Source organism: Cryptotermes secundus, unplaced genomic scaffold, assembly GCF_002891405.2.
Source record: "Cryptotermes secundus unplaced genomic scaffold, Csec_1.0 scaffold478, whole genome shotgun sequence".
Taxonomy (NCBI): Eukaryota; Metazoa; Arthropoda; class Insecta; order Blattodea; family Kalotermitidae; genus Cryptotermes; species Cryptotermes secundus.
The window spans coordinates 369744-386940 of NW_019721767.1; the positions used below are offsets into that span (position 1 = coordinate 369744).

At 37.9% G+C, this 17197-nt stretch overlaps 1 protein-coding gene across 2 annotated transcripts in view; it reads right to left on the reverse strand.

The window, feature by feature from the left end:
• Positions 1-17075, reverse strand: part of LOC111875703 (protein PTCD3 homolog, mitochondrial) — a 31860-nt gene extending 14785 nt beyond the window's left edge. The window contains exons 1-7 of one of the 2 annotated variants that reach the window (XM_023872150.2): positions 16866-17075; positions 16306-16423; positions 14616-14813; positions 12666-12795; positions 9381-9522; positions 6390-6621; positions 1575-1776 (exon numbers count right to left, since the gene is read on the reverse strand). In XM_023872150.2, coding sequence (XP_023727918.1) covers positions 1575-1776; positions 6390-6621; positions 9381-9522; positions 12666-12795; positions 14616-14813; positions 16306-16423; positions 16866-16900 — 1057 coding nt within the window. In that variant the 5' untranslated portion in view covers positions 16901-17075. The remainder of the gene's footprint in view (positions 1-1574; positions 1777-6389; positions 6622-9380; positions 9523-12665; positions 12796-14615; positions 14814-16305; positions 16424-16865) is intronic. The other variant, XM_023872151.2, reaches the window with a different exon arrangement.
• Between the last annotated feature and the right edge of the window lie 122 nt (positions 17076-17197).

A 17197-nucleotide genomic window follows, 5' to 3' on the forward strand; every position in this document is an offset into this window, starting at 1 on the left:
GAGGCCAAAGTTATCAGGGGGTCCAACTGAGTTGATTTGAGGTGAAACATTCACAACACTGGCCAACCAAAGGGAAACAAAGACGTTGTCGTGTGTTTCGCTAAATAAGAAAAGCAGAAGCATGGGTGGGGAACAACTGCCATCTTATTTTTAGCCAAAAATTCCTGCACAATGTAAGCTGTATGCGGTCGTGCATTGTCATGGTGGAGTACCCAGTCGTTCGTGCGCCACTTCTCGGGACGTTTTCTCCTCATGTTCTCCCTCAAACGCCTTAGACCATCACGACAGAACTCTTTATTGACTGTCTGACCAGGAGGGACGAACTCCTTATGAACAATCCCGTCAATATCAAAAAAACAGATCAACATGTACTTAATGTTGCTCTTGACTTGTCGAGCTTTTTTTGGCCAAGGTGAAGAAGGGGTCTTCCACTGCGACGATTGCTGCTTGCTTTCAGGGTCGTAGCCATAAACCCAACTTTCGTCACCAGTGACAACCTTCGAAAGAAAGTTTGGATCCTCTTGAAGCTGTTGCTGAAGTTCCCTGCAGACTTCCAAGCGATGCCGCTTCTGTTCACTTTGCAGCAGTCGTGGCACAAACTTCACCACAATCCTCCTCATATTCAGTTCCTCTGACAAAATTCGTTGACATGTACCATAACTTAGTCCTAAGGTGTTACAGAGGTCTTGGATGGTCAGTCTATGATCTTGCAGATTCAGATCCCTAACTTTCACGACATTTTCTGGTGTTTTGCCTGTTGACGGCTGTCCCGAACAATCGTCATCATCAGTTGATGTTTGGCCATTTTTAAAACATTTATACCAATTGTAAGTTTGTGCCTGGCCTAAACTGTTTTCACCAAAAGCTTGCTTCAACATTTGGTGCGTTTCTGCAGCGGTTTTCCCAAGTTTGAAACAAAACTTTATACAGACACACTGCTCTCTCAGGTCAGCCATCGCAAAGCCGCAGCTTCACGGAAACACAACAATGGAAATACGTTCACCAACAATAAACCCAACCACTCAACTCGATGCCGCTTGCCACACTGATTCAAGAAGGATGTGTGAGGAGACACCTAGCGGTATTTCGATGTACTCATAACCATTCGCGGGCAAAATTCAAATTTCAGAAACTTTTGGATTGCCCCACGTATATAACAAAGACTATATTTTGCATTTCATGACAAAATAATCACAATTAATTTTCGTTTGTAAAAATTGCTCTTTTGAGTAAATGTAGAAAATGTTATTGTCTTTCAGACTGTTTTTAGTTCGTATTTCTATGTTGCACATAACAGAAAATATGTATTTGTTTCTGAAAGTTTGCAATGTTAATGAATTAGAGCGATTTAAATACCAGCCACGGAGGGCTCCCGGCAATTTAAAAGTCCATACGTTAAAGGTTAAGGCTTCAACAAGCTCCTACTCAAGCAAATATCCCTTTTGAGAATTTTTTCATGTGCTACTTCATTATAACTTATTTACACTACAAATTAAGTAAAAGTGTCTAATCTGAAACTTACAATAATTTGATAACATATGAAAAAACAGATACTGTTTGCTGGCGTTACTCACTCTCTTTACAAAATGTGATAAGCAGGAAGTAATAAGTTGCTAATGATGGCTGCACACCAACATGTCTTAACTCAGCTAGTGCTCTGAGTGCATAAGTCTTCACGTGTTTTTGGGGTCCCATGCTACTAATTGCTTCCAACACAGCATTCAGTGTTCCAATATTTGGTGCTATATTCTGCTTTGCCATTGCTGTCAAGAGTTCCTACAAAGAAGATAATCATCAGTGAAATGAATGAATCTGATGGCCATGCATTTGCTCCTATGGCAACCCCAGAGTATTCTTGTCAATGGAGTAGGACAGAATAAGATACTTTCAATGAAACACATCAAGTTCTTTGAGTAATGTGTCCATTACTTTTGTCCAATTTTAACTGGAATTGAATTTCATTGACAGATTTTAGTAAAATTCTCCATTATAAACTACTATGAAAATCCGAGTTAGTTTATTTCATGTAGGTGGACAGATGGAAAGGCAAGCAGACATGAAAAAACTGATACATGCTTTTCGCAAGTCTTGTGAATGAGTCTAAAAATACACCATCAACATTAGAAACAAATGCAAGTACAGAACCGCCTCCTCCGAAGATAATTTATGTATAATTGGCTTAGTGGGGGTGGAGTCCAACTGGGGTCCACTCGGAACGGCCCTCACTGATTGGCCTATTGTAGCCTGCCCCGGGTGATTATGATGATGGAGAATTTGGTGGAATGAAGATTAGCAGGGGAAACCGAAATACTTGGAGAAAACCCACCCCAGCGCCACTTTGCCCACCACAAATCCCACTTGACCAGACTCGGGATCAAACCCTGGCCACCACAGTGGGAAGCCAGCGACTAACCACTTCAGCTACAGTGTGGCCCATTTACATATAAACTAATTAACAAGAAGTTCTGGATAGAACTTCAATACATCTACTTTCCTTCAAATACTTAAAATTATGTATGAGTTAACAAAAATTATAAATTAATAATTATATGACTAATTATTCCTTTCTGACCAAATTTTACTATGAAAAACTCCCATTATATTAAAATTGTCAGATATAACCTCAAAGTTTGGCACTACTGCCATAATTGAAACTGTTCTCTACACATTTCTTGCACAGAATTTGTTTGTATTGTCATGTATAGGGGGGTAGGGGTGAGGAAAATAATGAGTTCTAATTTGACAATTGGATTCATTGGAACTTCAGTTACAATCTCATTTAATTACAATTAATACAGTGCTATCAATGATTTACAGAATTTACAGGTCACCACTGCACACACCTTAGGATGCTCAGTTTTCATCATTCGCCTCCTAGCGACAGATCTCAACATAGAAACTATCAACTATGAAGTCTTCTTGTTGTCAGTCACTTTGTACTCCTCTGTCCTAATCTGTACTCAACTAATCTTCACAATTCACTAAGGACATGCTCCATTCTTGTCCTTGTACACTCAAGTGCTCCTAGCTTCTAAATTCACTTCACCTATAAGCAACCTGCACAGACCTGACAGAACACACAATCGGTATTGTTGATGATGTCATTGCACATGTAGCATGATTCGATAGGTGGAAATGTGTTTACCGAGCTGTTGCCTAGAAAGAGACTGTATAACCCCCATTGTTATATTGTTGTGTGCGTGTAGTACTCAGCAACTGCTGTTTCTGTGGCTTAACAGTTCTTGCATTGAGTAAATATGCCACAATATGTTTACCATCTGTCTTCATACAAAATTTCACATGACCAACTTCAATGATTCATTAGTTATGGCCATCAAACAGAAAGCTAAAAACAGACTCAATGTGGCTTTAATGTTTTTTAACAGCTAAAGGACCGGTCGCATGATATCACACTTTTCGCTTTTAAACATGGCAGACTGGTCGCATGATATCATCATTTTAGGACATGTTAGGTTGCAACACACTATACCTTGCTATTTTGCCACGCAACTGCATAGATACTGAGCCATAAAACTCTGGAATGTTTGCTTAGTATTCAGTAACATGACCTAGCTGTTTTCTTAACCCCCTCTAACAGAGAATGCTTTGCCTGTCTTCAATTTGTTTGTACCAGCCAGTAGTTAGTGGTGGGGTATGAATCAAGGACAAATTCTTCTCCAATGAGCTAGCTTACGTGCCTTGTGAGATGCGTAGTGATGGTGACTCAGACATTGGCAGTGACAGGGGACAACAAAGAATTGTGGCCACAGACAGTAAAAGTGACAATAGCTCCGACAAAAATGCGGGTAGCAAGATTGCGGCGATAGCAAAGAATATATAAAAAAAAATATTCACAAAAATCTAAACCCTGATTTGAAATTGAAATACAAAGCATTTCTGATGAAGGTGGCAAAGGCCTGGGCTACAGACCAGACGGTGGTGGCAGAACCGGCGGCAGACACAGACTTAGTGCAACCAGATCCATCAACTCCCACCCCACGCAGGCCTCACGTGGACCCCCCTGGGCGACTCTCCGGTGATATGTGGAAACATACCCTCATGAAAATTGTGAAGAGTGAACATTCCAAGGGGAAACATCCTTCTAGGCAATGCCGTGTTTGAACAGTTCACAAAAAAAAAGGACTATGACTGCCTACATTTGCACGTGTGTAATGCCACTCCATAAAGGGGAATGTTTCCAGAAATATCACACTCTCAAGCACTTCTAGGTGCATTGGTAAGTGTTCTCCAAAAATTTTAGTTCATAAAATTAATTAGATTTTATATTAATTTTTAAAGTGAACAGTGCACAAGTTACGGTAGTAGGTATAAAAATGCTGGTCCCCAGGGTGATTTAAATATTTAAATCGCTGGTCCACAAAGTGTTAAGACAGATGTGATAATATTGTCACACATCCTGGTAACGCAACAAGAACTTAATGGGTTTCAGATTAGATGAATTGATTTAACTTCACCAGGCAGAACTACAAATAATTATAACCCACTCAAATTACTTTAACTATAAGACCCAACACAAAGTCTTCAACATCTGCTTGCTTGAATGATGTCTGCCTCTCAAAAGCATGCCAGTTTGCTTCTGACTTCACTTCTGTCTTCTTCGTCTGACTTCTGAACTGGCCTCCAGTTATACCTGCAATCTGGCTGGGGTAGCAGACACCTCCTTGAACAGTTTTGGCTGGTTTTCATTTCTGTGGTAACGGTCTGCCTATGTATGCATTTTCATGTGAACGTGTTCGCGATTTTCACCCAGACAATGATGCATTCACTGCTCTTACTGTGGCAGAAATGTGACTACTGAGCCGTTGTCTACCAATGGACGCCCACTATGACTCCAATATTCTGACTCTTAGGTGGCACCTCACAATATGCTGCCCAGTCAAGGCTATCACATACCTCAAGGAACAATGACAGATGTGTATGCAGCAATGGTGCAATTATCATTAGCAAAAGAAAACTGAAGTCTCAATGTGAAACCTACTCCATAAACCTCACATGAAGTCATTCAAAATCAAACCTGAAGCTCTGCAGTGAGAAGCTAGCAACTAGCTGCCTGTGCTATGGCACAGTCTGATGTTATATATGTAATTATATATTAAACTGAGAAACTCATCATCATCAGTAATCTGTCAGGCGACAGGTCCACAGTCTCTTCCAAAACAGTTTCTCCACTTAATGCGATCTTCTGTTTTTGGAAAGAGACTATCCAGGAAAAGTGATAATGTGGTAGTTTTTCCATTTGCTTTCCACATCGCAGTACAACAGCCGTTCAAACCACTCTGGTCACGCCTGTTGCTATACGAACTTGAACCATCTTGAGCATCATTTGCTCTGTGCTTCAAGTCGCTGCTGATGACGCTGCTTCCGACATCAGTTTTTGGTGTCTCTCTTCGTCTGATGCCTACCCTTTGACCTGTCCAGCAAGGGAGGCCCTGCCAGTAGCTACGCTACCGCTGGTATAGCTCTCAGGGTCCTTGGCATACTCAAACCCCCTCACCACGATAAGGTGGAGACACCAAGGAGGGGGACTGAGAAACTGTCACTGAATAAAGTAAGAAATAAACAAAACTGAGACTGAATATTATGTTTAAGTGGTTAGCACTCCTCATCCACATATAGGAAGTCTGATTACTCAATCAGAGACTAGCTATTCTGATTTACAATGGTCTTCCGAAGTCCTTCTAAGCAAATACTAAGACATTAACTTAAAACATGCCACAACCATTTCTGCAACCTTCCGATTACAAATTCACAACCACCCTCTCAATCAACAACAAATGGAAGAAAAGTAAAAGAAAGTGAAGCTATACCTATAACAGGCCGTGAAGGCCCATAGGGATGCGAGACGTTGAGGGTCGCACATTATCTAGACAATCGGCTCAAAGATGGCGGCAAGGTAATGGAAGACAAGTATTATGTTCAAATACTGAATACTGTTGTGGGGTTTGGAGAGTTGGGGGGGGGAGGCAAAGTCTGGTAAGCATGCCCGAGACTCCCCACCCCCATTTCACCCCTCTCTCTTCTGGACCTTTCCAGAAAAGCTGAGGGCTGAATTACTTGCATTAGAACCCAAATGTTCTCAAACTTGTATTGTACATATAAAACCATGGTTGTAAAACAAGGAGAGGACAATCTCAATGCTGGCTTAGAAGTGGTGAAATGTAGACCTGTGTGAAGAAGCAGACATGAAGCAGAGATGGTGCTGAGTCATAAGATAAGTGAGGTGAAAGGTGGAAAGAGAGACAGTTCTCCAGCACACAATGAAATAGCAGTGAACAAAAGATACCTGACATCAAGATCATAAGTAGCGAGATGATCGGTGGATACCCACTAATTGTGCCAAATACTGCTAACCATTACAATATATTTACCTGAATGAGCTGCCATCTATTCTCGTTTCCCTCACGTAAGTAGCAAACAACACGAATAAGTGAATTAAATGCATCCCTGGTGAGATCAATTCCTCTCTCTTGTGTTTCCTTGTAGAGCTTCCAAGCTCGATCAACTTGGTAGAAACGTGTCATTCCCTGCAGCAACGCACAGTATGCAGCCGATCCTGGCGAATCCAATGAATTGAACACCTTCTCAGCCAAAGCATTATCCCTTGAACATTAAAGTAGATGTACTTGTTTGCAACTGTACTAACTTTAACATAAAAACAAATGCTTATTTTCACCTTTTAGCATTAATAGTCTCAAAAACATGATCATATTAATTTTACAGAAAAATGAGCAGTCAGCAGACCTGGGTGTGTCTGCACATTATCTTCCTCCAACATTAGAATAAGCACATTTACAAATCTCTCCAAACCAAGGCACATATCCCTCTCCCCTCCCACCCTCTCACTCCATCTCAAAATCACTATCTGCCTCTCAAAAGAAAAGTCATACTTATTTTTTGAAGTTAAATGAAGGACTGAAGTGTAGCTCATGCACTGTCAGGCTTCTACTGAAATTTCAACATGTACACACTAATATTAGAGTCAATTTTCCCGACCACACAACATATTTTTATTATTATTACACTACATGTTTCGACCTCAAGAGGTCATCCTCAGGTGCACGAACACAGCTGTATAATTACACGCAATCACATTTGTTTTCTCACTTATTCAATCCTGTATCTTATTCAGGCTCACGCTCAATAATATATCAAGCTCTCTCATAAAACACAAGTTAAAATTGTTCTAAATGTCAAAAGTTAGTAGCCATCACGACATCGACCGTAACAGATCCACAACTTCAGAAGACGCAGTAGAACAGCAAGACCTCCAAAGGTGAAAAAGTGCAATCTATAATAAAATTGAACTTTAATTCATGAACGTTTAATCAATAATATAATTAAACTACTCTTAGTGAACTTGACGCAGTGATGAACATAAGTAGGAAGTGACTGAATACAAGCGAAAGTGAAAGCATAACTAGTGACCTGAATTGAAATTCGATTCACAAACTTTAAATTTTTTAAAAATTTTAAATTTAAATTTTAACTTTTGCCATTTAGAACAATTTTAACTTGTGTTTTATGAGAGAGCTTGATATATTATTGAGCGTGAGCCTGAATAAGATACAGGATTGAATAAGTGAGAAAACAAATGTGATTGCGTGTAATTATACAGCTGTGTTCGTGCACCTGAGGATGACCTCTTGAGGTCGAAACATGTAGTGTAATAATAATAAAAATATGTTGTGTGGGCGGTAAAATTGACTCTAATATTGATTAAATACACAACAGGATGCAAGAAACAATTAAAAATGTACACACTAGATTGAATTCATTATATCTCAGTTTGCAAATGTACAAAACATTGTTGGCTTATGTTCATTTTTTCTGTCACTGAATCTGGCTCTCAATAGCTACCTAACTCCATGGAACACAGTCTTCCTTGAGGTGACACTAATATCACTTTGCATTTAAAAAATTCTCCTCTTCCAGCAGAACCCAAAGGTTCATTGCTATGTTCATAAGAGCGCCCAGTGGACTCTATCCTGAGCCAGGTGAATCCAGTCCACACCCTCAAACCCTATTCCCTTGAAATCCATTTTAACAACAGCCCTAATCTATTTTATCTCCTGCTCTCCTGCTAAACCTATGTAATCTGCTATCTTCTTATAGTTTCCAATAAGCCAGATCTATTATAACCCGACATTCTAAATTCCAAATCTCATGTGAATTTTCCAAACAATCAATATATTTGCAGGTGCTGCTCATATCTGGAGGTCACCTCCTTTAACACAACCTGAGGGCATACCATGATGTGTAACTGTGGCACACAGACCCGCTGCTAGCTAATAGCAACAAAATAAGTAATTATACAAAAGCTGTTGCTAAGTAATGGCCTGTAAACAGCAACAGAAGAATGGTGTGTTCTGTACTGTCCATGCCAAAGGCTTCGCATGCAACAGTGGAATGAGTAATGCCACTGCTAAGCAACAACTGCACTGCAACAGAGGAACAGTGTTTTCTATCCAGTCCGTGCCAATACGTTATAAGCAAGACAGTTGGTGAGGAGTTAGTCAGTGAAGAGCTGGTTGGATAGTTAGCAAGGGAGTGAGTGAGTGAGATAACAGCTGGGATTCAGTTGCTGTGAGAAGCTGGTAGCTGAGGCCAGGTACAGTTCAGGAACCCAGAGGAAGGGGAACATCTGCCATTGAAAGCTGTTATCAGAAGACTGGTGAAGACACAGAATGCTGAAAAGACTTAACTGTGTACTCCAGGGAACCACAAAGTGTGTGAATTAGTGATATGGTTATAATTACTTCTAGTCATAGATCTGTAAGAGTTCAATAAATCCAATTACCAATCCAAACCCTGTCTACAGTCACTCTATCATGTGATAGATACTTAACACAGAAATATGCTTCCATAACAGGCAATTCTCTGAAAACTAAAGATCACACATACAGTGTAACTTTGAATGATAAATTTTTATGAACCACAAAAATATGACAAAAATAGTGCTTCTTTCATAAAAGTATGCATTTGACATAGCAAAAGCTCAGCCTGCAATTAAGCATCATAATTTACTGTTAAATAAATTTGTACTGCATGAACTATAAAAAGAGGAGTTCATCTAGCCCCAGTGTGAAAATATTCAAAAGGAACAGTGATAAGGCATGAACCAATATCATAGCTTAGAGAGAGGGACGCGAGCACTGAGAAGAAAGATCAGGAGAACACCAACGTAGCGCTAAAGATAACCTCTGTCATTCATCAAATGCTGTCATGCATCATTTGAACAGGAAATGGGTATGAGGACTAGATTGATTGTCCACACTGTAATAAGGTTTTACAATATTCAAGTACAACCCCATACATGAGAAACTAGCCTAAACTAAAAGTGAACTCAGTGAGCCCCTTACTTCCATGTTTTCCGTTGTTTAGCTTTGTACCAGCCACCATGTCTAAACCACCGCTCTTCAATCATGTCTTCTGGCAATGTATCCTCACAATTGTAAAAACACAGTAATTCTAGAAGTGCCTGCTTTGTTGATTCGGATATACCTGTTGACAAGGAGAAAACTACTACGCCTGCAGTCATAATTATATCTGCTTCAATACAATTATTGAGTTTTTAGACATTATCCATAGTCCTGGTTTTTATTTAAAAGCAACATTTTGGAGACAGAATCCTGACTCTGAGAAGTTGCTTTTAACCTTTTAAGTGTGCAACATTTAAACCTGCACCTGGCACATGGTATTTTTAAATTCTAATTGCACCACACCAGAAAAAACACAAAATGTCACTCCTTATTTATATATCTCAAAAAAAAAAAAAGTATAATAGAGGAATGAATGCCTCATACTTTTAAAAACGTTTTATTATCTTTTGGCCGAAGTGTTTATTTGTGCAATATTAATAAAACTGTTCTATAAAAATAAGTATCTATGGAAAATTTATGAAATAAAAAAATTATGACTTATGTAAAAATGTGACTGTGCCATCCTTTGATGACTGCCTAAGCTACACGTACAATTCCACCCCATATTCCACATCATTCCTAATTCTGGTTCATATATTACTGCATGGACTGAAGGCCTAGAATTTCATTCACAAAAAATGTAGTTTCATCACACACACTCTACACTGGATGGGAGTAGACTGCTTCATTGCTGTAGATCAGGCATCTCCAACTTCAAACAGGTTGTGATTGACTTTTTAGTGTCAAAACTGCCAGTGATCTACCAGCCCCTCCTATCATCATACCTCGCTTTAAGCAAAAACATTGGTAAAAATAAAAGACACGATGTTTGTTGTAAAAGCAACATATATTGAAAGTACAGACTACTTTAATACGTATTTTCCTTTCAAAATCTGAATATAATCATATTATATTACAAGTGAATTTACTTGCTTTTCACATATAATTTCCTTATAGGCCTACAAGATCAACCAAAAATTGTCCCACAATCGACGCGTTGGGCATGCCTGCTGTAGATTATGTTACTTAGTTAGTTATTTAGAGAGGGTGGGTTTCCCCATGGACCGCGACCAGTTTTATCTATTGTGCTTCCCTCTATGATATTCTACCAGTCTCTATACCCTACCGATAAATGGTGCGTACCATCAGTCCCGCCGAGCAAGCGAGTTCGGCCACTTGCTTAGTGGTGTCTATAATGCTTCCTCCATCTATCAGAGGTCTTAGAGACTACTGTTGGGCGGGAAACGTCCTGGAATTTGGCTCAGTGATCCCCTTTGGGGATATGAGGTTCTTTTACGTGCCGTAAAGTTACGACACGGGACACACACCTTAAAGTCCCTCCCAGAGGACTTGTTACCTGAATTTTTCCGCCCTTAAAAATTCGACGACCTCCGCCGGGTATTTGAACCCGCGTACCACGAGTCATGAGGTGGGAACGTTACCTCTAGACTATGGAGGCCACTTTAGATTATGTTACACACCCAACACTATCAAATACAAGTACAGTCAGTTCCAGTCACAGTTAGGCTTCTTTATTCCACAACTCTTAAGCATGGCACAACATGCAGACCACAGTCACATTTCAGAACATTTGTTCTTTAATGATTAAATAAAATAACAGATGATGGATAATATCCAAAAACTTAGTAACTGTATTAATATAACACTGTCACAAACTTTTAGATTTCTTTAAATGTGTGGTAATTATAACCAAGAGAAACCTCTCACACTCATCTGTGACGTCAGACCCACTTCATAGCATAAGGCTGGAACTCATGTGAAATTACATACTGAAAACACAACAGAAATCATGTGAAAAGAAAAGACAAATCAATGCTATAGTTTCTCCAAGTACTTTCAGATGTGCATGATAACTGCAATTCTAATCGCTTCATAATATCTTGTAGTTCAGTAAGTCCATCCATGATTACAATGCTTACTGTTTGGCAAAGACTCCCTTACAGAAAATTCTACATATCTCTGCACTGTTATGACTAATGCAATGGATTTCACAAAGATTTCCCTCAATTCACAAATTGGATTAAAAGAATCTGACAAGTAATTCTGAACATCTGACATGTGTCACATGAAATGACCACTTTTACTGCAATGAAACCTCCTATGCATCTACCTATTACCATGCCCATAAGGAGTCATTCAGCAGGCAAAGGAAGTATTATATTTTAAATTCTACTACCAACTGTCCATACAATATATAATCATCAGCCACATCTTCTAAGCAGGTTTTGACAAATCTGGTCCAAAACTGGCAAACACGCTAAGCTGTACAACCTGGATATACTAATAATTGCAGTTTGAATACCTGTAACAACCACAGTTTTCATACACAAATACAGGATGTCTGTGCACAATTTCTTATAGTAAAACAAAGGCAGAATAACTATATTGTAACATCCCCCCAGTAGCCTTAGTTTCCCATAGTTGAGCTTTGATCCACAGAAAATCTATCAAATACCAAGTGATGCCCAAAACCATATAGAATTCTGACAGAAGTTGTAAAAAAAATGTTAAAATTTCCTTTCAAATGCTTTGATTTACACAGTAAAAGCTAGAAGGAATTATAAACAAATATTTATAATATTCAGAGTTTCATCATGTTGGAATTATCATGCATAACTTACTTCATACTATCATAAATTTTAACATATAGAAAACATTTTTATACAAAATTAAAAGTTTATGAACTATCTTCATGTCATATTTCATATTTCTATCTAGTATTGAACAATCTCTATTGAACAAATGAACTAGATGAGCATTTTGTGCAACAGATGTGTTGTGTACATTCTACTGAAAACAGCCTTAACAAATTATGTGTTATTGTACAAGCTTTCATAACTCTACATTAACAGGTACTAGTGTCACTCATAAGTCTGCAAGGACACTATGTTAATATTATCCTAGTACACACTAAAAAATCCAAAGTGTGGAATAGTCTCCAATGACATGATGTCTGATACAAGTTCCATGAAAATGTATCAATTTATTCAAAACTTACTTGTGGGGGACACAGAGACAGAATAATTCCATAAGACTATCTTCCATTATAAAATAAGTAAAATATCTCCAGCCCCCCAAAATTTATATATATATGCAGTGAAGTTTCCTTGTGCCACAGCAATCTGCCATTGGCAATTTGTAACGTCCTACCATATCATCTCTGTAATTTTGGTCTAGCATCATTAATTCCTCAGAATAACTTACTCTGGCCTTTCTTCTGTAACAGCTGGAACACTCTAATTGCATCTGATACCAGAACATCATCAATAACTTTCTTTAGAGCCTCCTCATCTACCTCACTGTTATCATCATAAACCAGCTGTGGATAAAATGCCTGAACAAAAAGAAAAGAACACTTAAACACAACTCTTCTAGACTAAAATGAAAATCTTGAAATGTTGTGAAGAATTCCTTATGATCTAGTGTGCAAATTAAATATGAGATCACCACATACATAGCATTAATGGCTACAACTTGGCCGTGCCATAGCTCAAGCGGTTAGTCGTTGGTTTCCCACTGTGGTGGCCTGGGTTCAATCCCAGGTCTGGTCAAGTGGGATTTGTGGTGGACAAATTGGCGCTGGGGTGGGTTTTCTCTGAGTACTTCGGTTTCCTCTGCCAATCTTCATTCCACCAAATTCTCCATCATCATAATCACCTGGGGCAGGCTACAAGCCAATCAGTGGCCGCTGTACCGAGTGGACCCAGTTGGACTCCACCCCAACTAAGCGAATTAAAAAAAATGGCTAGAACTTCTGCTTTGTATCAGGGATATCCTCAGCATCAGCTATCCTGACCAAGACTGTTTGTGATTTTCCTCAGCCTTCCAGGTAAATAACAGCATAGTATCCTGAAACAGGTCATAACCACTTCCTTTCCAACACTTCACATTCACCACAGAAGATCCTCTCATTTCTCGTAACATTACATGCAGCACTGTCAACCAACAAGGCAATAAAAAATGGAGACAAAATTTTCTAGTGCAAGGACTCCACAATTAGTAGAATCTGCACTTCCCTTTTTTTTACCTTCTTGTTAAAATTCATACTTGAGTTTACATTTCTGCATACAATAAATATTGCCGCCGCCACCACCACCACCATCAAAACTGAGGCAAGTAACCAAACCCCTCCCCCTCAGAAGGAATCTCATCATCTTCTCCTGGGATATCCCACATCTCTGTGACCACTGGGTTTGTATTCTAAATTCTTTGAGATATCCTATTTTATCATAATACCAAATGTTTGACTCTTTCCAAGTTAAACATGTCCAAATCGTTATGAATCTTACTGTTGCACATGATTGTAAAGGCTGTGTCCAAATACTTATCATAGGAATTTCTTTTCTATAGTTTCAGTTTTTCTTCTGTCAGCTGTACTGAGGGCCAAGTATTCATATTTATGTGATTAAACTTTGTAACTTTAAAAATTCTACATTTCTCTTATAGTTGTTGTTCTGAAGGTTCTATTTATTGCGACACATATGTATTTAAATTTATGCATTGTGTTATTTAATTCCTTAGTACAACTGTTGAATACCTCACAGATCAAGTAGTTAAAATGTGCTGCTTGTTCAGACCACAATAAAAGTGTTAATGAAAATCATTATGATGCCCATTTTGATCAAAAAGATGGGATGCAATTGTGAGTGTGGGAGGGGGGGGGTCTCTTATGCATGAATGTGTGTATATAACTGCTCCATTTATTGGTGTACTTAAAAATTTAATTGTACTTTGCAGACACCTGATAGCACAGTATTCTTAAAACCCTTGTAAGTATCAAAACAGTTCTTACTCTTCCTTTAAAACTGTTCGTACATTTTCAATTTTTGGGAGCTGGAAATTATATACATGACCCAAATAAGACACCATTGATTTTCGGGGCTTCACAGTTCACTATCTTTCTGTTCATACAATATTTTGCCATTTGCAGCACATCATGGATATCCCAAAGCCAATCAAATGTACATGTCAATACATCCAAATTGAAGTAAAGTTTGGGAACATACTGTACACGAACGTGCAGGTGCTACTTAACTCAATTTCATTGCACATAATGATACACATACTTATACACGTGATAAAGTAAGCATGTATGTGTGTGTGTATATATATATATATATATATATATATATGTCCCTCTAAGAAAGTAATTACCTGGATTGGAGGGTATGCAACTTTGTGTTGAAAAAGTTCTGAGTTCTGAGCTCGGATCCAGTGAGCTGCTTTCCGTCCAGATTCTTTGGACAAGGCAAATGACCTCTTTGCAACATTAGATATGGGAGTTAAATAAGGATCATCATGATACTTATAATGAGGAGCTGTTGGGTCAGACTTTACTGTGCTAGCCAATGCCTGTATAAAGATATGAAAATTGAAGGAATAATACAAACAACACAAACAGTTTAATTACATAAGTAGATAAATGCAAAAAAAAATCAGTGTTTTATATCACTTCTCACCAGCCCACCACAGTTTAGTTTGTGTGTGTATATATACACACACACACAAACTATATATACATATATATAGGAAATCATATACCCATTCATCACTTTATAAACATTCAATAACAAATATATTTTTGAATATAGTATAATCTCCATTATCCAGCATGTGTGGGAAATGGGATTTGCCAGTTACACGGAGCAGCTTACTGAATGTGAAAAACTCTTATAGGCACCCAATTCGATGTCAAAACAAGATGTTTTTGCTTTAATTCTTTTGTGAGAGTCTTCCTAGGTGGCATGGAAAATTCATGGATGAAAGCATTCAGGTACACATACTGCAACTAGCCTCTGCTGTACTGCCACCTGCATGAGTGGGGATGATGATCAGTGTTACCAGTGGTGGCTGGAAGAACTATTGTATGATGCATGAACATATACACACTACAAATCTGTTTTTGAATAACTTTATAAAAGTGATAAATTTTCCTTTAAATTTTGCTGGTTGCAAGAAAATTCTGAATTCTTGGTATTGAATAACCAGGGGTGTCCCACCGAGTGCTTTTATCAATTCAGCGGGAATTAATTTGTACTTGGGAAGCCCAAGGCTCAGATATAAAGCCAGAGACCAACTATATTGACTGAGGTTTCTCATAGCTTTCCTCAGTCCTTCCAGAAAAATATTGGGGCAGTACTTTAAAATGGGCTAGTACCATTTCCTCTCCAACTTAACATTATCTTCCAATCTGACATGTCAACTAAGATGGCTCTATGAAGCGAAACGCGTAGTGACATTGTATTCTAGGCCAATAAAACTCAGTTATACACCATAAAGTGTGAGTGAGTTATTTGATGAACTGTTGTGTTTCACAGGAATTAATATGAAAATGCATATATACTGTAAACATGCAACAGGATGCATTCCATAAAGATCAACTAAGCAGTTTCATGATAATTAATGAAGTAACTTATAAAAACGCTGAAAATAATATAGCAATTTCCCACAATACACCATACAAACTCTTGATTTTTACCATCATCACCAAAAAAATGTCATTAACTGAGCTAAGTAACTAGCTTTACTGTGTCAGTATACAAAACATTGGAATAGAACAGGCATATGCAACTGGTCATCATACTGTAATATCATACAAAATATGGATGATAAAATAGATCCAGGCTATCGTCATCCATCTTTACTAACTAACTGCATGTGAAATTGACTGGTAACTGAACAAATAACTTATTTAATCCACATATTAATTGTAACATTAGTCTCAACACAAAGAAGCATATAAATTAAGTAAAAACATCCACCTTGAAACAAGTTAAATATTTAAATGTGATACTTTATGACTGGAAGCTAAATAATTTTATACTTACAGATTAGTATTTTTTACCTTAAGTATATCTGTTGGGCTTCTATGGATTCTTTTTGGTATGATTATATCCTGACCTCTGGTTGAAGAGTACTGTTTAATAACACCCAGAATGTTCAACTGCCTTCTGTTCTGAGATCTAATGAGAAAGGAACTTAAGTTCATTTCAAAATGCTGCAGTATATCTCCAAAATAAAATACATTATCATAGACCTATCATTATATATAATATATATATTATATATAATTACATCATTAAAATTCCTTCGAAATTACACATACATACAAAAGTAACTAAAATTACAACACAGTAAAAATATGTTTATAAGAAAATTAATATGTTAAGTAAATTGTTATATAAATTAGTTTCACATATGTGGATACATAGTCAAACATTGAGGTTATGTTTGATCATTTTGTAATGGCAGAACGCATGCACAAGAACAGATTAACACACTGCACAATTATTAATTTGTAATTTATATCGGTTTCTATATCAGTAGGTACATTTACATACCGACAGGCTTCACAGGAACTTACCGCAACTCCTTCAATACGTTCACCAGTCAACTAGTACCTACCTTAAACCTACATGTAAGGTGTTGAGTGCATTCATGGTTCAGACTATAAGGTATGCTTCAGCTTTATGTCTCGTTGTCTACAATCATATAATTATTTATGAACACCATGAGCATTTAAATTCCGAAACAGAAACCCCATTACTCAATTTCTTCCGATCTCTCCTACGCCACTGCAACCACTAGAACGCACTAGAACACTAGAAGTCTCCGACACATTCTTCTGTTTTCACTAAACAGTAGGTGCAATGTCTACATTTTTACACTGATTCTAAATTTTTTTTTGCTAAAGGAATGTTAAAAGTAATCAATGATACAGCCACTAATTAGACGTT